Source organism: Pan paniscus, chromosome 14 (genome assembly GCF_029289425.2).
Source record: "Pan paniscus chromosome 14, NHGRI_mPanPan1-v2.0_pri, whole genome shotgun sequence".
Lineage (NCBI taxonomy): Eukaryota > Metazoa > Chordata > Mammalia > Primates > Hominidae > Pan > Pan paniscus.
This window is the reverse complement of record NC_073263.2, coordinates 100,037,542-100,061,121: the sequence shown is the minus strand read 5'-3', so window position 1 is coordinate 100,061,121 and position 23,580 is coordinate 100,037,542. Positions and strand designations below refer to the sequence as shown.

General features: G+C 48.6%; 1 protein-coding gene across 2 annotated transcripts in view; it reads left to right on the top strand.

The window, feature by feature from the left end:
* Nucleotides 1–23,580, top strand: part of STK24 (serine/threonine kinase 24) — a 129,944-nt gene that overhangs the window by 40,182 nt on the left and 66,182 nt on the right. Inside the window, exons 1-2 of one of the 2 annotated variants that reach the window (XM_055096927.3) lie at nucleotides 16,373–16,723; nucleotides 19,020–19,250. In XM_055096927.3, coding sequence (XP_054952902.1) covers nucleotides 16,646–16,723; nucleotides 19,020–19,250 — 309 coding nt within the window. In that variant the 5' untranslated portion in view covers nucleotides 16,373–16,645. Of the gene's footprint in view, nucleotides 1–16,372; nucleotides 16,724–19,019; nucleotides 19,251–23,580 lie in introns of those variants that run through there. The other variant, XM_055096928.3, reaches the window with a different exon arrangement.

The following is a 23,580-nucleotide window of genomic DNA, read 5'->3' as shown; positions in this document are numbered from 1 at the left end:
TGAGGGGGTCACAGTGTAGGCTGAAGAACGCTGGCTTGAGGACTCAAGGAGCTGAAGGCCACCATCCTGGCTCTCTCCCTGGGTGAGTGACTTACTTGCCAAGCCTCCCCTTCTCTGGAGGCGGCTGCTTCAAGGGGTTTGGGGGAGGTAAGGAGATGAGCCGGGAGGGGCGGGCTCCGGCCAGTGTCGGGGGCACACAAGGGCCTGCTTCCCCCTCCCTTTCACTGGGCGACTGGAGGACAGGCGGAGGAGTGTGGCTGGGCGGCTGGAGGACAGGCGGAGGAGTGTGGTGGCTGGCAGGGTATGTGTTTCTGGTTCTGTTGAGTGATGCTTGGAAGATCGTTCTGAGAGGTCAGGGCAGCTCCCGGGACCCCAGAGCACTGGGCTCCTGCAGGGGACCAGGAGGCCGGCTTCTATCAGCTCATGAGCTTTTAAAAATGGAGAGAAGGGCAGGTGTGGTGGCTCATCCCTATAATCCCAGCACTTTGGGAGGTCAGGGTGAGAGGATCATTTGAGCCCTGGAGTTAGAGACCATCCTGGGCAACATAGACCCTGTCTGTACAAAAAGTAAAATAACAATCAGCCAGGCATGGTGGCACACATCTGTAGTCTCAGCTACTTGGGAGGCTGAGGTGAGAGGATCACTTGAACCCAGGAGTTTGAGGCTGCAATGAGCCATGATTGTGCCACTGCACTCCTGTCTGGGTGACAGGGAGAGATCCCTTCTCTTGGAAGAGAAAAAAAAAAAAGATAGAAGAAGAATATGCAACGGAGACAATTTAGTCCCCAAAGCCTAAGGCATTTGTTTTCTGGCCCCTACTGAAGTGTGTTGGCCTGGAGCTTGCAGGGTTTCTGTGAGATGTAGGATTTGGCTCACACAGATTGTATCTTGATTGCTCACGTTCCCTCTTGCCCTTGCTGCCCCACCTAGGGAGAAAAGAACACTCAGTGACATTTTTTCCCCCCGGTGGGCAGGATACGTGTGTTCCTATTTGTGACAAATCAACCTTGTCTATGACCTTAGCACCTCCATTCCAGGAATTTCCCCTTCGAGGCCTCTAAAAGCTGAAAGATTTTCAGGTAAAGGAAATGCGATATTAATTGAAATCTGCATACACCGAAACGATTTGGTCTGGCTTCTAGAATAGTCAGTTTCCTGATACTCATCATTGCTTCCATCAGTTCTTGTAAAATACAGGAAGGTGAGTTCACCTGTAGGGAATGGGAAGTGGTATCACATTTTACTCCTGGCATTCTAGTGTGATGACAGGATGAGCCTTGCCACTTAGGTGCCTCTGGAGTCAGGCACCCTGTGAAGCTTGCAGCTCATGAGCGCTTTGCAGTCCAGAGAATGACCTATGATCCTTAAACCCCGCTTCCGAGCTGTGGGGGATCTTGTGTAAGATCTGTGCCCGAATTGTCTCAGCTGTGTAATGAGGACAGTGTTCTCTTTCTCATGGGGTGGTTGTGAGGTCTAGAAACCGTGTTTATGAACGCTGCCCAGCACAAGGCCTTCCCGTGGGAGGAGCTTCAGCAGCAGGAGCTGCCACTGTTTGTTACTGTGTATTTGTACACTGGGTATGTTTTCCATGGCTTTTGTTTGCATTTTGATTTTAATAAAGGAGGTGCCAGTTTCACTTTCCAAGGAACTATATACTTTATTTGGAATGCATTGCATATATGTGTGTGTGTGTGTGTGTATATATTTTTTGTTGTTGTTGTTGTTGTTGTTTGTTTGTTTGAGACAGTTTCGCTCTTGTTGCCCAGGCTGGAGTGCAACGGCGTGATCTTGGCTCACTGCAGCCTCCGTCTCCCAGATTCAAGTGATTCTCCTGCCTCAGCCTCCCAGGTAGTTGGGATTACAGACACGTGCCACCACGCCCAGCTAATTTTGTATTTTTAGTAAATACAGGCTGGTCAGGCTGGTCTTGAACTCCTGACCTCAGGTGATCCGCCTGCCTCAGCCTCTCAAAATGTTGGGATTACAGGCGTGAGCCACCGCGCCTGGCCCATTGCATATTTTTTATCAAATTCTTGCCCGATGAAACTGTCCTGGTTATGCTGTCAGGGCCTGTTTGTTGGGACTGCCCAGTGGGTTCTCCTTGCCTGCTGCCCAAACAGCTGATTTATCAAGACAGGGGAATTGCAATAGACAAAGAGTTTAATTCACATAGTGCTGGCTATACAGGAGACCAGAGTTTTATTGTTACTCAAATCAGCCTCTCTGAAAATTTGGAGATTGGGATTTTTAAGGATAATTTGGTGGGTAGGGGTTCAGGAAGTGGGGAATGCTGATTGGTTGGGTCGGAGATGGAATCATAGGAGATTGAAGTGGGTTTTTTGCTGTTTTTGGTTCCTGGGTGGGATCCCAGAACTGGTTGAGCCAGATTGCCGGTCTGGGTGGCATTAGCTGGTGTATCAGAACACTGGGTCTGCAAAATATTCCAAGCACTGATCTTAGTTTTTACAACAGTGATCTTATCCCCAGGAGCAGTTTTGGGAGGTTCAGAATCTTGTAGCCTCCGGCCTGCGTGACCCCTAAACCATAATTTCTAATCTTGTAGCTAATTTGTTAGCCTTACAAAGGTAGTATAGTCCCCAGGCAAGAAGGGGGTTTGTTTTGGGAAAGGGCTATTACCATTTTTGTTTCAAAGTTAAACTATAAACTAAGTTCCTCCCGAAGTTAGTTCAGCCCATGCCCAGGAATGAAAAGGACAGCTTGGAGGGTAGAAGCAAGATGGAGTCGGTTAGGTCAGATCTCTTTCACTGTCATCATTTTCTCACTGTTAGAATTTTTGCAGAGGCGGTTTCATTGTCATCTCAAACCGCAGGCCTCGTCTTTGAGCCAGGGAGCCTTCTGTTGAAGAAAAGTACCCCACACAACCACTGAGAGATCCTGGGGCAGGGCTGAGGTTCCCTGGTGGGGACTCCGGGGGTGCTGGAGCTTTGTGACCATGGGCCTTGCCTCCTCGGCTGCCTCTGCTATGAAGCCTCATGCGGTTGGAGGAGGATGTGGATGAGATGACCAAGCGGGGTGCCCGCTAGCACCAGGTGGTGGGTAGGCGTCGGCAGACTAGGAGAGCCTCAGAGCCTTTGTTTAACTTGTGCTGAGAAGGAGTGTGACTCCAGGAGAGTTGGGTGGAGAGCCTCACCTTGGCACACACCATGCTGTGTCCAGACTGGACCCCATGGTGTCTGAGCATTATTCTCTCTAGGGTCACCTTCCCCTGCACTGTGACCTTGCGGAGCTTCAGACAGTGGTTTCCTAAGGTAACAGAGCAGGTGGTGGTGTGGTGCATGTGCGTGTATGTGTGTGTGTTGGGTACTGAGGCCACAGGCGATAAACTGATCTAGGTGGTATAGTAGTGTTTTTCTCATTTTTAATACTTTTCAAAAGTCGAATTTGTATTTTTCTTTTTTATTTTTAGAGATGGGGGTTCTCATTTTGTCACCCAGGCTGGAGTACAGTGGCTCAATCATAACTCATTGCAGCCTCAAACTCCTGGGCTCAAGTGATTCTCCCACCTCAGCCTCCCAAGTAGCTGGGATTACAGGCTTGAGTCACCAAGCCCTGCTATATTTTTAACTTAGCTAGAGCATTTCTATCTTAAGTATTCTTTTATAGATAGTAGATGCTAGCACTAGGGTTTTCCTTAATTAAAATATTAAGTATTCCTTAATATTTAGGAGATTTAGGAAATATTAAGGAATTTAGGAAAACTGTGAGATAGTCTCGCTCTGTCACCCAGGCTGGAGTGCAGTGGTGCAGTTTCAGCTCACTGCAACCTCCACCTCCCAGGTTCAAGTGATTCTCATGCTTTAGCCTCCTGAGTAGCTGGTAGCCTGGCTAATTTTTATATTTTTTGTAGAGATGGGGTTTCACCATGTTGGCTAGGTTAGTCTTGAACTCCTGGCCTCAAGTGATCCACCCACCTCAGCCTCCCAAAGTGCTGGGATTATAGGCGTGAGCCACCACGCCCGGCCTGAAAACTAATTGATTGTGTAGTCCTAGACTTTGCAATTCATAGAATTTAATTTCTCTTTGTGCCAATTTTCTGTTTTGTCAAATACTGTAGCATATTTATTCAGCTTGTCGTCTAGATGATGTGATTATTGTAGGGATAAAATAAAGTGTATACTATGGGAGAAATGAGTTTACTAAACCAGATGGTGGGGCATTTGTAATGCATTAATACAGCTCAGGTAGATAAACTGAGTAGTGTCACTTACAGAAGTAAATTATCTGTTCATGGACACAGACTAGGAAGAACTTACATTGTAGTAATTAGTAGATTTATTGTAATGTGTAGAAAAGCATGTTACTGTATAAAAATGATTTGTTATCAGTAGGCTAGAAATAACACTTTTCTTTGAAAGAATATTTGAGGACTAGAAAAATCTGTCAATTCTTTGAGCTTCTTGGAGCCATTTGCTAAAGATAGGTATTTGATAAATACTGATTTTTATTTTGGAGACCTTAGATTAACCAACTAGTTCACCGTACACGAAGCACCCTTTGGGGCTCACCTCCGGAGAGGTTAGAATGGGTATGGGATGTGTGTGTGGGATGGGTGTGTGGTGGGTATGGGATGGGTGTGTGGTGGGTATGGGATGGGTGTGTGGTGGGTATGGGATGGGTGTGTGGTGGGTATGGGATGGGTGTGTGGTGGTGTGGGATGGGTGTGTGGTGGGTGTGTGGTGGGTGTGGGATGGGTGTGGGATGGGTGTGTGGTGGGTGTGGGATGGTTGTGGGATGGGTGTGTGGTGGGTGTGGGATGGGTGTGTGTGGGATGGGTGTGTGGTGGGTATGGGATGGGTGTGTGGTGGGTATGGGATGGGTGTGTGTGGTAAGTATGGTGTGTGTGTGTGTGGGATGGATGTGTGGTGGGTATGGGATTGTGTGTGGGATGGGTGTGCGGTGGGTGTGGGATGTGTGTGTTGGGGGTGGGTGTGGGACGGATATGGGATGTGTGTGTGGTGGGTATGGGATGGGGGTGTGGTGGGTATGGGATGGGTGTGAGGTGGGTATGGGATGGGTGTGTGGTGGGTATGGGATGGGTGTGTGGTGGGTATGGGATGTGTGTGTGTGGTAGGTATGGTGTGTATGTGTGTGGGATGGGTGTGTGGTAGGTATGGGATTGTGTGTGGGATGGGTGTGCGGTGGGTGTGGGATGTGTGTGTGGGGGGTGGGTGTGGGACGGATATGGGATGTGTGTGTGGTGGGTATGGGATGGGGGTGTGGTGGGTATGGGATGGGTGTGAGGTGGGTATGGGATGGGTCTATGTGGGATGGGATGTGTGTGGGATGGGTATGGGATGGGGTGTGGTGGGTATGGGATGTGTGTGAGTGGTAGGTATGGGATGTGTGTGTGTGGGATAGTTGTGTGGTGGGTGTGGGATTGTGTGTGGGGTGGGTGTGGGATGGGTCTATGTGGGATGGGATGTGTGTGGGATGGGGGTGTGGTGGGTGTGGGATGGGGGTGTGGTGGGTATGGGATGGGACTATGTGGGATGGGATGTGTGTGGGATGGGTGTGTGTGGGATGTGTGTGTGGTGGGTATGGGATGGGGGTGGTGGGTATGGGATGGGGGTGTGGTGGGCATGGGATGTGTGTGTGGTGGGTATGGGATGAGTCTGTGGGATGGGATGTGTGTGGGATGGGGGTGTGGTGGGTATGGGATGGGGGTGTGGTGGGTATGGGATGGGTCTATGTGGGATGGGATGTGTGTGGGATGGGTGTGTGTGGGATGTGTGTGTGGTGGGTATGGGATGGGGGTGGTGGGTATGGGATGGGGGTGTGGTGGGCATGGGATGTGTGTGTGGTGGGTATGGGATGAGTCTGTGGGATGGGATGTGTGTGGGATGGGGGTGTGGTGGGTATGGGATGGGGGTGTGGTGGGTATGGGATGGGTCTATGTGGGATGGGATGTGTGTGGGATGGGTGTGTGTGGGATGTGTGTGTGGTGGGTATGGGATGGGGGTGTGGTGGGTATGGGATGGGGGTGTGGTGGGTGTGGGATGGGATGTGTGTGGGATGGGTGTGTGGTGGGTGTGGGATGGGTCTTTGGTGGATGTGGGATGGGCATGCACCATCAATTACTAGTCACTGAAGTCATCTGGCAAGGTGGTGGGGGAGGGGTTGCCCTCTCCTTCTCTCATGGAGAAGAGAGGTGGGAGAGGTAAAAGATGAAAAAGGTGAGGTGCTGGGAGGTGCCTCCTCCCTTGCACTGATGTGATTTTTTCCCAGGTGTAGAAAGGTGAGTGTGACCCAGGATAAAAAGAGTTTTCCAGGCATCACTACTGGCATTGTGACTTCTGCAGAGCCTGGGGCAATCTCCTAGACTAGACCGGTGGTCCTCAACCTTGGCCGCGTGTGAGAGTTTCTGGTTAGCTTAACTAAGCTGATGGGGGGTGGGGCCCTTCCCCAAAGATTCTGGTTTAATCGGTCCAGGCTGAAGCTGGGACATCGAGCTGTTTAGGGAGCTACCCACATGCAGCCCAGGTTGAGAATCCCTAGCCACATGCAGCAGGGAGGGTCGGCCCTGGGAGGGTGCTGACCTCAGGATCACAGAGCAAATAGTTCCCAGAGCGTCTTTCTCCTGATGCAATGTCCTGCGTCTGTGCAGTTCCAGCTCACCTCTAACAGAGCAGAGGCCATTGTGGGGACGATAGGCATCGTTGGGTGGTTAGTGATGTCTAGCCAAAAACCCATTAATACCATCTGCACCTTCAAAGGGTGAAGGTCGAGTGAGGAGAACAGGGATTCAAATTTGTTCCTTGGCTTCAAGAGGAGCCCTGATGTCCTGAGTCAGCACTGGTATGAAGGCTAGTCCTGACCTTAAACTTCTTATTAAGTCAAAATCAGGAGCTTGATGTTTCTCCGGTTCTGTTCATATCAAAAGGTGACTAGGGTTGGCTGGTGTGTGGAGCCCCAGGATCCGACTAGGGGGAGTCCCTAAGGTGTGATGCTGTCCTGATAGTGGAAATGCCCTGGGCGCTTCCCAGGGCAATGGAGGAGGCCAGGGATATGCAGTCCCAGATTGGGTTTCGACCATGACAGGTTTTTGATGACAACTTCTGGCGGGAAAACTGCCCACAAAAGAGCACTTGGCTTTTATTTGGTCTTTTTCATTTGGTTTATAAACTTTCCATTGGCGTTTTCTGTACATATCCCTGCATGTGTAGATATTTTATAAAAAGGACAGCTTGATTTTCAGATTTTGGGAGGGCGTATTGGAAAGACTGATAGAGTGAGCTTTAAACTTATTAGAATGAAAGAAGACCTTTATGGATGAATAGGCTTGCTTTAGACAAATTGTTCACTATTCCTTCCAGCACAGAATGCCTCTTCACATTTAATGGCCAGTTTAATTAGATGACATGGCTTTCCAGGGTATTTTATTTGTTTGCAGTCACCTTTAGGATTTCTTACTTAGGGGAAGAATAATCTGTATTAAAAAATAGGAGATTGGCCTAAAGTTCAGCCATACTAAAAATCTACTCTCATTTTTACTCTTTGGAGACCCTGTCGCATTGTGTTGTACCTCGTATATTCTCAGTTAAGAGTTTTGGCCAGCGAGTTAGTGATTTCCAAAAATGTCTCCAAAATTGAGTGCTGTTTTAAAGATGGCTTCCCATGTTCTTCAGTGTGCTTGCTGAAGATTCCATGCCAACTCTGGTGAAGGTGGTGGCAGTTCACCACGTTGCCGGCAGGTTTGATCCCGGAACAGACCTGTGAGGTCATTGTCCGTTTGACTGAGAAGCTAAGAACTTGCTGGAGGTCTTGCAGCAGCGCACCACAGCTTTTCATTCCAGGGCTTTGGGTTCTTCTTTTGTGCCCTTGTGTTGTATGTTGCTGTCAGAGCTCGGGAGACAGTGATGGACCTGCTCAGTGTTTGGAGTCGGATGGCCATAGGTTCCTGTTCAGGCTCTGTGCCTGAAGACAAGTCACATAATCGTCAGAAAATGGAGCTCGTGCCTCCTCCGTAGAGGGCACCCGGGCATGACGGTAGCTTTGCTTACGGTGTCATTCTGCCCAGACCACATCCAAGACCACATCCAAGAGAAGAGTGTCATTACCTCTGACTGCAGCTGTCACCTAATCTGTGACACTGAGAAGGCCAGGAGCTCTGGCAATCTAGTTCCTTTATGGGGGTAAAAACGGAGCTGCCTTAAGTATTCCAGGTGTTTTACAAGACATTGTCTTAGATTCAATTAAGTTTCTGCTCAGAAATTGTTAGGAGTTCTCTTTACACAAACTTTCTGGAAGTATTTGTGTGTGTTTCTGTCTGGGGGCCACAGACAGAAACTGTCATGTCTGGTCCTCTTGACAGCTCTGTGTGTGTGTGCGTGTGTGTGTGTGTGTGTGTATGTCTGTGTGTGTTTGCACCCACATACAGGGCCAGTGCCTTTTGCCTTCTTTCTTTGCCGTCGTTTTTCCTGCAATTGGCCTTTTGTCTAACATAGGCTTCCTTCTCCAGCAGTGCCAGTGGAGTAGAGCCTTCTTTCCTGGGCCCTGCAGGTAGACCCTTTCTATTTTAAGAGATTTAATGGTTACCTTTATAAGGCAATTTAAAGGTCCATGGATTTCTGCAAATTCTGGTAGCCATGATCTTGCCTCTGTAGTTCCCAGCATCATTTCTTAGACCTAGGAGCCTTTTAAGTTGGGTAGAGTCATTGCATTGATGGCTGAATGCTCCTTCTGGAAGCCTCGTGTTAGGACCCCAACCACACCCATCCCTGGACCTACAGGGGCCTCTGGACCCCCCTGTTTGGTGGTTTGTTTGTCTTTTCCTCACCCCAGCCTCAGCAACCAAGGATCTATTCTCCACCAGTCAAATTTTGTCACCTTGAGAATTTTCTATAAAGGGACTCATACTGTATATGACCTTTGGCGCTTGTAGACAGTATTAAGAAGTTGGATGACAAGAGGGTAAGTGAGGGGATTAGAAAGGAGCTTTGGGGTTTAGATTCACAAGCTGAGTGTGACCTCAGTGTGAAGGGCAGTGGGTCGTCCCCAGTTGTTTTAAGCAGTGAAGGAAACCGTGAGCTTTTAGGAAGATCAACTCTGTCAGCAGGGCACAGGCAGGTCTTGAAGTGGATCAGTTGGAGGCTGCTGCTGTAGGGGAGGGAGGGCCAGGCAGTGACCTGGAAAGGGCTGGATGGAGAGACGCTTCGGAAGAACCATGGCGCGGTTTGCATGTTGGGGTGAGAGAGGAATGGGGGTGCAGAGGTTTCCAGCTTTAGAAATGGTAGGTAGCAACACTGTTAACGATGAAACACGTGGTGGGGGGCCTGGGGAGAGGGAGACGGCGGGTATGGAAGGGTGAGCTGGAATGGTAGCCACCAGCATGGGTCTGTGGGTGGTAGAGCCAGACAGGCCAACAGGTAGGTTTCCACCTGCGTGCCCAGTTGGCCAAATCGGTGGTGACTAGCTGGGGTGAGTAGATTCTGAGGCTCGGTTCAGCTCTAGGAGAGCGTTTGTGATTCATTAGAGATGCTTGCCAAGGCCAGAGTGGTGAGAGTCTGTGCCTGCAGCCAACTCCCCTTCCCTGCTCCAGGCTCAGCTTCCTTCCAGCATCCTCCCGCCCGCTCCAGTAGGGATAGTGGTGTGAGAAGTACCGGGTATTAGAGCACGTCACCCTCAGTTTCCTTTTGTTTTCATGGAAAAGCGTAGAGAAGCTTGGTTTCAACCAGAGTAGTTGAGTGTGGTTTGACTGTGCAAGTGGTACATTTGGAGCTGAGTAACACTGAAAGTTGATTGGTAATGCCACATGCATTTTTCATTGCCAGAAATGATCAAAAGATGATGATGACAGCTATTCAGGTTTAAAAATATAAAATACTTAAGTCATCATAGAACAATTTTAAAGAATTCTTTCAAGGCATTATGGAATCTAATAAAGTGTTGTGTTGTATTGTGGAATGGCCCTGCTTCTGAGCTGCAGAAGGGCAGAGCTTCGGAATTGTCTTTGTAACTCTTGAGTGGGTAATAGGATACTTCGCACTTGGGTTTTCTCCTCAAAGGAGCTGGAACCCTGGAGGCCAGGCTGGAGTTGCTGGTTTTGCCCCCCACCTAGACTGGGCTGAGGGGACCATGTTTTGTGAGATGAGAGGGAGCAGGAAAACACCCACCTTCTGGCGTTCTCATTGAGCGCAGAATCAGTCTGTAAATCAGAAGACACCTCCATCTGTCTTTCTCATTCATTTAGGTTTTCCCCTTGCAAGGTAGGTGTGGTCATGACATTGGCCAGGCAAACCCCCAGGTCATGGCCATTCTGTGTAGTCTGTGAAGGGAGCCCGAGACTGATGGGCCCGGGTCTGTCCTGGACCTCCCAGAGCAGAGTACCGCCCTGGGCCAACCTGCACATCCTCATGAATGAGAGTCCGGTGGCCCAGTGGGAACCCAGGGGTCGGCCTGGTGGAGACGGCTCTCTCCAGCTTTGCGGAGGCCTGATTATTAGTCTAGGGAGCTGTGGCTGAGGAGACCATCGCCCCCAGAGCTCTCCTTTTGCTTTCTGCCATTGAGTCAGGCCCAGAGAGGTACAGGAGCTGGCGGGGCTGCAAGAGGCCAGCATGAACTGGGGCTGCAGTCACAGCAGGGGACATTTGTTCCAATAAAGCAGGTGATGACTGTCCCTCCCCTTGTTTTGGGATTTTCGACAGTGTGCCTCTGAACCCCTCTGGTCTCCCGTGGCCGCTGGCTCTGCGTCTATGGCTGGGTGGTGCTGGTGAGGCAGTGCTGGGCCCCCCACCTCCCTTGTGGCTCATCTGGTCCTGGTCCCATGTCCTCTGCATCCAGGAGCCTCCCCGCTCAGGTTTGCCTGCGGGGCCTGTGTGCCCTCCCCGGTCGTTCAAGGCACAGGGGCACATGGAAGTGGGTTCAGAGAAGAGCGGGGAAGGGGGTGCCGGTGGCCTGTGGGAGAGTTGCCCAGGTGTGGGCACAGCCTCTGTGTCAGGGCTCCCCCAGATGCTCTTGACTCTGACCTGGCCTTGGAGGTCTTATCTTTCGTCCTCACTGGTGGCCCGTGGAGCATGATTCCTGATACCCTGCCCCTGTGCAGGCCACATGTTCCCACCGCTCTAATTGGGGTGGGGTCTTGGCCACTGGAATCAGATGTCATCTCCATCTCTGGGCTTTTTAAATGAAGTGGAGGGAGAAGGGCAGACTTTTTTTTTGGTGTAGCTGAGGTCTTGCTTTGTTGCCTAGGCTGGTCCCAAACTCCTTATCTCAAGTGATCCGTGGGCCTCCCAAGGTGCTGGGATTACAGGTGTGAGCCACCACGCCCAGCTCTGCTGTGTGCACACATACATGGGCCCTCTGATTTTTCAGTTATTCTCAGTGGCTGGCCATTCCCTGTGAAGAGTGATAGGCCCACATCTACACAAAATGGAAGTAAACTCCAAAAGGATGCCGATGAGAATTACAAAACAAATTTCTACTTCCGAGTGTGTATCGATATACGTCACTGCCTCTTCTCAGGGAATCTGACACATACACAGAGTGACCATATGGGCGTGTTATCCTCACATGGGGTCAGTATCAGCAGGCTGATTTCCACCTGGCAAGCGTCTCATGAAAACGCCCCTGTGGACAGTGGTCCTGCATATCTGAATAACATGTTCTACACCCGCACTACTGGGATGGGCCATGAAGCTGATGAGCAAATTCCAGGAAGCCATTTGTGGTCCTTTCCAATCACGTTTCCCAAGTCTTGTCCAGGAGCTGACAAGCGGTCACTCACTCACTCCTCCCCACAGCAGAAATGCACAACCCAAGTTTCTTGAAACACAGAATAAAATTTAAAAAGAAGTAAAGGCAACCTAATTAAGCAGCAGAAGACAGTTAAATAAACTCAAATGCAGCCATGTAATGGAATATTTGCTTTTTTGTTTCTAATGATATGGTCCCAAGCCTAGTACAGTGAGGAGACAGGAGCTTGCTGGCTAGGTTCAAACCTCTCCGCCGCCCTCTGCCAGCTCTGGGACCAAGGGCAAGATACTCAATATCTCTTCTGCTCAGTTTGCTCATCTGTAAAATGAGGTAGACAGAAGTACTTTCCTCTTAGCTTTGTCATGAGAATGTGCTGACACAGTTCACGTAAAGCTCCTGACCCAGAGCCTGGAACAAGTACACCCTCAATAAATCCACTCCTATTAGGCTGGCTACACGCTGTGTGTGCACTGCAGGGGGAAAATGCCTGAGTCATATTGGGACACTGAGACAACAATTTTGCATCCACGAAAAAAATTATACATACAGCTTGGCAAAGGACAAAGCATCTGTTCACAGAAAGAAGACTGAGAGAAAACAGGACAAAAATTGTTTAAAAACCGGAAAAACCAAAGACGGACCTATTTCGAAAGCCCCTTTCACCCCAGCATACTGCCAATGCTCCTCCCTCCACCGCACTCCAGCCACCATCCCTCACCCGCTCAGCTTTCCAGCTGACCAACCCTGACTTATCCAACCAAAGCCTGTCCTTCAGGTCGGGCGGGCGTGGTGGCTCTTAACCCCGAGGTCCCCCAGAAGGGGAAGTTGGGCTGTTAAAATTCTTGGGGGGATTTTAGGGAATTGGAAAGTTGTGAGTAGAGAAATCAGTATTCGAGTGCCTTCTATTCAGACCCTGCGTGGGATGTGTCAGACACCTCCACAGGAGGGTGCTGGATCCTCACTCTCAGTTGCCCTTAATGCAGAGATAGATACTATTATTTATCATTATCTTTTTATCCCTGAACCCTTTCCTCAGAGGAGCAAGCCCCAGGGCTCATCAGTGTGAGGCGGCTTGTGGGGCTCGAGGCTCGGTGAGCTCGGGAAGGGGAAGTCACCCCCTTGTGCTTCCCTTGGTCATAGAGAAGCCGATCCTCCTGCCTATACCGGGGTGGTGAGCCCGGCTCCACTGTAGGGACAAGGCATCTAATTGATATTTTTGAGTGCTGAGTCCAGGGCCTGGGGAGGGGGTGCTGTGTGTAGGCTGCTCCCATCCCCGCCCCCATCCCCTAGTCTTCTTGCCCTAGGGGAGGTGACTTTGGAGGGGAATGTTGGGGAGCGGGGGTTGTCCATGTGTCCTGACCTCCCACTGCTTCAGAAAAGGCGGAGCCCTTGGGCGTCCTGATTCTCCTGCCTTACCCTGGCTTAGGCTTTGCTTCCTTTCAGGCAGGGGCTGTGGGGGTGAGGGGCCCCAGGCCTTTCCAATCTGAGGCCATAGCCCGTGCTTAGTTCAGCCCAAACCCTTCTAAAAAGGAAATTATCAAGAAGGCTAGCAGAATTATGCCTTTTCTGCCAAGGAAATCTGCTTGCCTCGGTGAGCAAATTCTGGCAGCAGAATCTCAAGGTTCTTATTTGAAAGAGGCCCTCTTTGGCATTGATTTTTCTTCTGGCCATGGGGGACACAGTATGGTAATGAACCTTTGCAAGAATTGCCAAAGGGCAGGGCTGCCCGCGCAGGGAACCCTGCTTTATTGAGTGCCCCATTGCCCCGGCCTCAGCAGATGGCTCCCTTCTTGCCAGGGGTAATTTTTAGCCTGGTCTACAGCTGCTGACACAGAGGCCAGGGGTTCTGAAAGTCGCCGTGCTTGAGCAGATTGAGACAATGCAGTGACCCTTTATTGTACAGGTGCCGTACACCTGGAAAGGTCTTTTGGGACAATAGTAAAAGAGTGAAAATTGCTGTTTTCTAAGCCGTCTTGATCCAGGCAAAAGGAAAACAGGCAGGTTACTAAAACATTCCAGAATCTGGAACATCTGTCTACCCCTGACACCCCATAGACACTTTTCTCCCGCAGTGGTTTCTGTTGAATTCTATTATCTGTTGTTGTATAAGAAACCAAGAAACCGCTATAGCACTTGGCAACCTAAAACAATAACGATTTAGCATTTCTCACCATTCCTTGGGGTGAATGGGTGGTTTTTCCACCCGCCTGGCTGAGGTGCATTCGTGTGGCTGTGGCCAGCTGGAGAGTGTCTGGGGCCTGGGTTTAGCAGAGGCAGCGAGGAAGGCTGCGTGTCTCGCCCCAGGTCTAGCAGTTGGCTGCGTGTTTATCTGGTGCCGTGCTCTCTTCCACGTGGCCTCTCCAGTGTCTAGAACAGGCCTCTCCACATGCTGCTGATGGAGGCCTTCCAGGAGGCAGAGCGAACACTGCGGGGTCCCTTGAGGCTTGACCTTGGAGAGGGTAACACCAGCACAGGAACCACAGGCCAGGTGGTTCAAGGTGTGGGCTGCTCTTATGGGAGCAGCAGGCAAAGTCTCGGGGGGTGGGGGTGTAGACACAAGGGATGGGTTATTAGTGCCATTATTGTAACAATCCACAGGGTTGCCTTCCAGTCCCCAGGGTTCATGCCCCTCACACATGCAAGAGATGCTCTTCCGTCCAGCATCTCCTCACTTCCCTCCTGGCACAGCGTCTGACTCGAGGGTCTGTGTGCCCTGCCTGCTTTGGGGCTGGGTGTGGACGGGCTGCCAGCTCTTGATTCAGAGAGCCTCAGCTCAACAAGAATTGCGGGACAGGAAGAGTGGGGCGGCCACAGAGACTCCTCTTCAAAGAGGGCAGGGATGGAGGCATCTCACAACAGATGGGCTGCAGCAGTTCTGACCTAGAGTCAAGCATGGGCCGTCAGGGCCTCCACTGGGGCAGTGCCCAGCTTCTAGCATCAGTTTCTGTATTAGTTGCCTATTGTTGAGTAGCAGGCCAACCAAAACTGAGTGGCCAAAACAGCAGGCTCACGATTTCTCGTGATTCTGTGGATTGAGCAGTTTTGCTGGCCTTTTCTGGGCTCTCTGCAGTCAGCTAATGGCATGGTTGAGGCCAGGTGGCCCAGGATGACTTGAGGCACATCCTGGGAGCTCAGCTGGCATCGAGGAAGTGGGCAGATGTCATTGTCTTTCTGACCACACCATTTTCGATTGCCAGCTCTCCACTGCCTCATGGTCACGTCCCTCTGGAGGGAGCTCTGCGAGTCCTCTTGGGGCCTTGCTTAGATTATGTTCATCAGAACACAGAGCAAGACTAGCCCAGGTTCAAGGGCCAGGGCGGCAGCCACTATCTCTTGCTGGGAGGAGTGCCCAAGTCACATTCATAGGGGTGTGGACCCAGAGAGGTGGGATTTATGGGTGGTTATTTTTGTAACGGTCTCCCACAGGGTCCTCAACAATGTGGTAAGGGTTTGGATAAATTCTTGTCGTCTATTTTTAAAATTAAGTCTCAGAAAGGAAAGGCCACTCTTTTATTAGTATGGGAGCGGGACAGTTTACTGGAGGGGGTGATGAGTTGACCTAACATGATGGTGTTTTAGTGGCATGTTGGGGCTGCTTGGCCTCCTGTCCCAGCCTGTGCCGAGTGCTGGTTCTCCAGGTGTGGTCCCTGGACCAGCAGCATCTCCCTCACCCCGGGATTCCAATTCTTGGGCCCACCCCCGGTTGACTGAATCAGAAACTCTTCGTAGGATGGGGCTCTGTGGCCTAACAAGCCTTCCAGGGGAGTGTGAGGCTCACCCAGGTCTGAGAATCACCGCTCCCGGGAATGACAGTGCTAACCGGCTCTCCTGACCTCAGGAAGGCAGGCTCTTAGCACCCCTCTCGCCCTTGTCAGCAGGAAGGGCTGCCCCCTTCCCTCCAGGACCCCCTGTCTGTGTGTAGGATAGGCTTTGAGGTGTCTGACCTGGGTCCTGTTCGTGCCAGGGTGAGTCTGGGGTTTTCTTATTGCTCAGGGGATGTTTACTGACCACAGTCCCATGCCACTCATCATACCTGGGCACAGGGGCGTAGAGGTGCGTGAGACACAGCCCCTGACTCCTCAGCTTGCAGCTGAGCAAAGGAGACAGCGCAGAGCAGAGGGCTACTGTGGGAGGACAGTCCAGCAGGGGAAGTGGCAAATTCCGTGCACACATGTTGAGCTAGAGATGTCTGGGTAGAAAGAGAGAATGCTTGGGAAGCAGCTGGTCTGGGGGGTTCCTGTTCAGAAGGAAGGCCTGAGCTAGCGCTTTGAAAGCTGTCATGTACGTGAGTCTTTAACACAGCCTTTCCTTCAAGGTGGCAATTGATCAGAATCCATTGGGGTGTTTTAAAAACATGGATTATTCACCTCCTCTTCTGAACTCCCGTATATTTCTGCAAGAATGTCAAATGTCCTAGGTGATTCTGTTCGGGCAGGTTTGGGAAACAAGGGCCCCAGACACTGAAACTACCGGGCACCCCTGGGGAGAAGGAGTAGAGGCCCAGGCTGGGACCTGGAGTAAGGGCCAGCCAAGGTGGAGTCTGCGTGAAGATCCTTCTGGAACTAGGGGGACTGGAAGAAGCCAGCGGGAGTGGGGCTGTGGATGCTAAAGGACTGGAAAGTTACCCAGAGGAGGGGGAGGGCGTGGTTGACAAGGCTCAGACACGACACTGCAGCACTGGTGACCGGATCCAGAGCGGAGCCAGGCTGCAGTGGTGGGGAGGACCGGGCAGGTCCAGATGACTTTGACGGGACTCCAGAGGAAGGAGAGAGTGGAGGAGGAGGGCTTTGGGTTAGGGAGGGTGCTTTCGTTTGTTTTAAATGGGAGAAACTGGAGCATGTTGCCAAGGGCAGAGAGCCAGCAGAGAGGGGTGAATGGAAGAAGGAGCGAGAAGGGGGTTACTGACGAAGCCTTATCCTGGAGGAGAGAAGGATGGACTCCAGAGCCCAGCTTTGGGGACTGGCCTTGAGTAAAAGGAGGGCCACTCTACCTCATCCTGGAGGGAGCACGGTAAGGGAGAGGGCATGAAAGCAGCGAGGATAGTAGCTGCTGAAAACGGGGTATGTTTCATTATAGCTAAAAAAGGATGCGCTGCTTCCCCCGCATCCCCGAAAGCTGCTCATCCTAGCAGCTTGTGTGAGAGGAGGTGGAGGTGCAGGTTCAAGGCCGCGTGTAGGGGGAGTCAGGTGGGAGGTACCCACCTGGGCTTTCTGTGGCATTCCCAAAAGTGACTGGTGATACTCAGCCTGGGGTATTGACAAGCTTGAAAATAGGAAGAGGAGGATGTTGTAGGGCTGCTCACGAGCTCCAAAAACAGTCTTCACTTGAAAAAATTATCCTGGGCCTTGATTGTGGGTCATTGACTATCTTGGTAAACCCAGGAGTCTTGGACTGTGTTTTTTAAAACCTGTAAACACACAGCCAGGCTTCCTCCTAAGTATGACCGTCATAAGACATTTGAAATGTAGTGCCGTGACTGAAAACAGTTGAGCAATTGTTCAGGAAAAAAATTAAATGCCTCTCGATCAATCACCCAATTGATATGTTTAGTGCAGTACTTTAAGTGGAAGTTGGATAGATAGGTTGATTTTTAACACAGTGGATGTTTGTGTAGCGTTTTAGGAGCCAAGGGGGATCGTGGCTAAAACTGTAGTCCTTGTAATCCCTGGCCGCTCGTTAGACCTCGGATTACGCTGGCCATGACCTTCCGGTGTGGGCTGAGCACTCAGTGTCTGGCCTCTGGCCTGTCCTGCTCTCTTGGTAACCCCAGGACGCGTTTCCCGTTGGGTATATGTCCACCACGCAAGCCTTGGTTCATTTTGTACTAAGATGGTTGGCGGGTTTTGTGAGCTTCTGCATTGTTTGATGTGCAGCCTCAAACAAACATGGGGCAGGGGCTCTGCGCCCGTGTGCAGGAGGTCACTGTGGCTATCTGCTCGTGTGTCATTGTGGCGATATGTGCGTTGTTGCCATGGTGGACACGCTGTAGCACTGTAAGGCCTGCAAACCAGAAATGGGCTGACTGGCTTTCAACAGTTCTCTTGGAGAGCAGCTGCTCGGAACTCAGTGTGTCTCACCTTGGAGAGCTGTGGCTGGGTGGCCCCTGATGGGCCCTGAGGCTCGCATCACTCATGAGGCACCGCCGTTGCTGCAGTGTTGTGTGTGTGACCCACCTCACATGCACCACTCTGGATACCCTCTTCTGTGTCATCTTTCTTCTCCTCGTTCTCTTTCTTTACCTCCTTTTCAGGCCTCCCTCTCCTCCCTGTGCTTGTTCCTTTTCCTAGTAGTTCAGCTTCTTCAAAGGACTCATAGATTTGGAGGGTTGGCCTGGCGTTCTCTTCCTTCTATGGACCATTTCTGAGGGAAGATGTGTCTGCAGCGGTGGTATCTCTTAGAGTCCTTCCTTGCTCTGTGGGGTTCCAGGCTAGTGCTTGTCACCGGGGTGCCATTGGCATTTTGAGCTGGGCAGTTATTTGTGGGGAGATATGCAGCGTCCCTGTCTTGCCTTGCTAAACATCAGGATTGCTTCTCAGTTTCCTGACAAACAGGCCCTGTGGATGACAGGTTACTGCCCCCTTTGAGAACTCAGCTGTTCACACGACTCTGTACCGTGTAGCTGTTAGGATGAGAGCTTGAGCTCTGACAGCTAGCCTTCTTAGAAATGTATACTATATATGTATGTGTAACTAATCAGGTGGTTAAGAGCTTTTAGAGGCTATTTCCAGGGTACAGCATTTATGTGACAAAACAGGCTGCTTATTGTTTTCTGGAATCTGGTTAGATTGTTATTGTTTTGGTGAAGGCAGTACTATTCATGAAGATGCATAGTTACGGTATACGTTTTTTTTTTCTGTTCTGTGATATAGCTGGTTAACATTTTAGTAAAAATTCATTTGAATTCAGGAACTTTTGGGGATTGGGTGTGGAGAAAAGTGAATTTTTGCTTAGACAAAAGTGATTTTTCGATAAGTCTGTGTATCCTAACGTTCCAATAAGTGCTTAGATTTTAATTTACCCTCATTATACAAAAGTTGGCATTTTTTCCATGTTTTCTAATCTAGCTGGGTGATCTTATTGTACGCTTGCTGCCTTTCATAGTCTGATGCGCATGTGTAGGTGAGACCTAGGAATCTTATGTCCTGAACCTGCAGAGCTGTGGTCACCACCAGCCTGATGCTGGACACAGAAAATAGATGAGTCCCTGGAAGACAGTGTGGTCTATAACATTACACATAAAATTGACAAAGGAGTTGTGGTGCTATGAGGGACTAAAGTTTCCCTTTTCTCTTCCTTCTCTCTACAGAACCTAAAGGCAGACCCAGAAGAGCTTTTTACAAAACTAGAGAAAATTGGGAAGGGCTCCTTTGGAGAGGTGTTCAAAGGCATTGACAATCGTACTCAGAAAGTGGTTGCCATAAAGATCATTGATCTGGAAGAAGCTGAAGATGAGATAGAGGACATTCAACAAGAAATCACAGTGCTGAGTCAGTGTGACAGTCCATATGTAACCAAATATTATGGATCCTATCTGAAGGTAAGGCTTAAAATAACGTGCTTCTCCGTTCTGCAGCACTTGGCTGAGGTGCCAGCAGGGAATGGGAAGGACTCTGATAAGATAAAGCACAGCGGGTTTCAGAGCAAGGAGAGATGTTTTGACCTTCGTGATCAAAAGAACCTGGCTTTGATAGTTCCATCATCTCAAATGTCTCCTATAGAAATATTTGTGGTGAAAGTGTTTGATGTTCTAATTCTCTTTTGAATAAGGAAGAGTATTTCTGGTGGGACTTTGTCATAAAAACTGTTTCTTATTAAGTTATTATAACAGTTATTCACCTAATTTTAGGACTGCTTATGATTAGTATTAAAAACTCATACCAACTTAAGAATGTTAATCTTTTTGATATTCTCACTTACCAGCTGTGGTTTAATTTAATGCTGTTAAAAACTGCTGATGAGAATTGATAATGTTGGTTAGTTAGCTAGCTTATCAACGCTTGACTTTTAAGAATGCTAGGCAAATTGGTAATTACTTAAATAAAATGGTAGTTATAATAATATGACACAAAAATTGTCCTGCACTGCCACTCTGTTCTTTAAGTGGGAAAGAATAGTATTAAAAATGTTTTTCTGATCCTGCATGGAACCATTTTACCATTTTAGACATCGTAGAACAATCCTGTTACAACACTAAGAAGGCTTATGACCGTTCTTGTGTTTCAAGTTCCTCAACATATACCTGTTTCACTGAACTTAAAAATGTTGTAACCTTTAAAATGGGGTTTTAGAAATCATAAGAATTGGTGGGGAAAAAAACGCTCTGAAATAATTATTGTGGAATACAGAACTATGAAGAAAGAAATGATGATTTTCCAGGGGAGGCAGCGATAAACCTGGATAATTTGGGCCAGGCCTCTTCCTCCCCTGGCCTTACCCTCTAAAGTCTCTAAGTTACAACTTGTAAGCTGCTCTGATGTGAGAAGGGAGCGTGTAGGTTTTGCTTTTGTAGAAATATAGTAAGGTATAAGTCAGAGGATGGACATTTTGAGAACCATTGATTTACTAAAATGGATATTTAAAGGAAATCAAAATTGAGCAGTGATCCCTTTTTTATCCCTTGTGTAAAGGACAGCAGTGTGTCATAGGTCAAATGTAGCATTTTGAAATGGAAAGAGTGAGTTTTGGAGTCAGGTGTCACAGGACTTGAATCTTGTCATTTACTTTGATGTGTGGCCTTGAGTGAGTTTTCATTATTTTTTATAACTTCTCCACTTTCTCATTTGCAAAATGGAAAATTATGGTATATATCATATGTTACAAAGATTAAATGGAATTAAGTATGTGAAAGTACCTGACATGTAGTAGGTACTTAATGCGTATTTTCCTTCCTTGGTAGCATTTATTCATACCTCATCTCTTAAATTACCCTGCAATGAATACGCAATGAAGGTAGTTTGCAGTTAAGATATCCATTGAGGTCAAACCAAGGAAACCAGGGTTAAAGAATGGAGGAAGAATGCCAACAAAAAGAGCAAATGTTGCTGTGTGGTGCACCCAGTTTGGGTCTTGACACAGCAAAAACGAAAGCACTACACATGTGACTTCCGTGGGGGAATGCCAGCATCTTGATGTTAAATTTCTTTTTTTAAATGAGATGGAGTCGTGCGGTGTAACCCAGACTGGAGTGCAGTGGGGCGATCTCAGTTCACTGCCCCCTCCACCTCCCGGGTTCAAGCGATTCTCCTGCCTCAGCCTCCTGAGTAGCTGGGATTACAGTCGCTCACCAACCACCGTGCCCGGCTAATTTTTGTATTTTTAGTAGAGATGGGGTTTCACCATGTTGTCCAGGCTGGTCTCGAACTTCTGACCTCAGGTGATCCACCTGCCTCAGCCTGCCAAAGTGCTGGGATTACAGGCGTGAGCCACTGGGCCTGGCCTCGTTGTTAAATTTCAATTGAAAACAAACAGCTAAAGAAACTAAGTTTGGATTCTGTCCACTGTACTGCGTACTATTCCCTGTGAAATGACTTCAGCAGTAGTGTTCTAGTAAATTCAGAGTTGGATTTCGTGTGGTTTGCTGATGTTGTATTTTAATATGAATTATTATGATGGTTTTGGCAAAGGAAGTGTGGAGGATCCTGACAAATATTTGGTGATTTATACCAGCTAATATTTAACTATGGAAATTAAGGATCAGTGGTTCAAAACATCTTGTTCAACCTCAGCTCCTTAGCACGATCTTTACTGCATGCTGGAATGGACTGCTTTATTGTGGCCAAATATAGCGGCCACAGTACATATCTGCACGTATCTAGAGATTCCATCCAAACAGGTCCTGTTCTTGCCTGAGCTGCTAATGCTAGAACGTTAGGTTTCAGATCAGCCTAACCTTGATCTAAGGTTGCCCCGGTATTTTGTTTAGTTATTGTAACGTCAACTGCTGTAGTAAACTCCTTAAATGTGTAACGACTCATACATGATAGAAATGTATCTCTTCCTCACTGGTTGCCCTGATCCGTGGGCTGTTTTCCTTCAGACACTGATTCAGGAACCTGAGTTCCTTTTATCTTATTGTTCCTTCATCTTGACAAGTGGCTGTGCTCAGCTGCCGTAAGTCAGCGTTGGGGGGGAAATGGAGGCTCACGTGTGGGAAGTTTTTATGTGCCCAGGCCTGGACGTAGGGCACATTGTTTCTGTTCATGTTCTCCTGGTCAGAACTCAGCCACATGACCCACACCTGACCCAGGAGAGGCTAAGAAATGTCATTGAATAGTGTGCTTCGTGGGAAGAGGACACAGGCTGTGTGCACAGTAGGCTGACCTTTTCAAAGTCACTTCATCTCTGTAGGAAGTGGAGTAGCTCAGGGAGTGGTCTTCAGGTGCTGATGGCCTCCAGGCAGGTTGAAAAGTGTTGATACTTTATCCAGTGCGCTCTCTGTATTTTACTAAGCAGATTGTCCTTTAGGGAGTATCTGCCACAAGAATGCCTGGAAGAACGTGGCCATTGTGGAAAGTTGGCCCGGATTTTAAAGCCATGTGAAGGACAATTGTCTTATTTGGCTACATACATCATGAACTGCTCTTCTAAAACAATAATTAACTATTATAATTGAGCAGGAGAAGAATCCAGACCTGTAATTCTGTCTGCCCATTCTTGTGTAATGGAGTGTCATGAAATTCTTTGGCCCAGAAGGGGACCCTCCTGAGTCAGAGGCCGTTCTTCCATCATCTTGGTAGGTTTAGAAAGTGTGGTCCTAATGTCAAGGAGGATACAGATTAAATGGATTTGTAAGACAAATGGGTCTTTGGCACAGAGCTGGAAACAGTGCTCTATGTGGTTTTCACTGTCATTTTAAAACACTCCCTGTAGCGTTCAGAGCTACTGTTCTTAGTTCTTTAAGGGTGATTGGAGAGAGGGCCTTAGGATTTCACCCTGTGTTAAGGGACTTTTATATAGCAGGCCAGGACAAAGAAGAAATTACCAGAAATGGGTTTCTTCATTGTTGGGGTAGCTAGCATTCACAGGTCTCATAATTATGTTTTGGTTCATTCTTTTAGTCTAGAAAAAAGGATTTAAAACAATAGAGAAGTGGTCTAAATATTCTGAATGTTACTAAGGATCTGGTGAGTGGTGGTAATTTTGACAGTAGCAGTAATGAAGTCACAAAATTGCTTTGTAGCATGTTTTTTTCCCCTAAAGATTGAAAACAAGGGCTAGAATTTAGGGAGGAGAAGGAACAATACAACAGTGAATTCCACCCCCCCCCCCCCAATATTTATGGATCTGAGGCCTGGAAAGGTCTTGAGGATGATCACAGACCATGGAAAAAACTTCACCCGTTGTAGTTTCAGTGTTTACTTTTTGGGAAATTAAACCAGCTAGGATACTTAACCAGAATCCTCCCTGTCCCAGCCATTATACCCCTGGAGTTTTCTGCCACTGAAGTACCATCCACGAAGTCAAAATGAAACTGCCTGTGTGTGGGGTTGGGTAGGGGATATGGGGTAGTGTGCAGGAGGGGAGAGAGAATTTTTTGGTTTTGTATTTTAATTAGGCAGTGAAGACATATAATTGTAACGAGAACAGGATGGTGTAGTACAGGATGCTGACCTGTTTTTTCTCTGTGCACCATTTGCAAATGTGCATTCCCTTCAGCACTTACAAATCTTTTTTTTTTTTTCAGGGGGTTTGTTTTGGGGAGCTTGCTAGCCTATCAGAGTGTCCATATTGAGATTCACTTTTAGTTATAGCCAAGATTTTAGTCTCAGATTCTAGTACAGGTACTCAACTGGTCGCTGTTTGGGCTGCTGATTTTCTTGAGGAAATGCAGATATACTTCCATGATTACTATAAAGATGAGATCATGT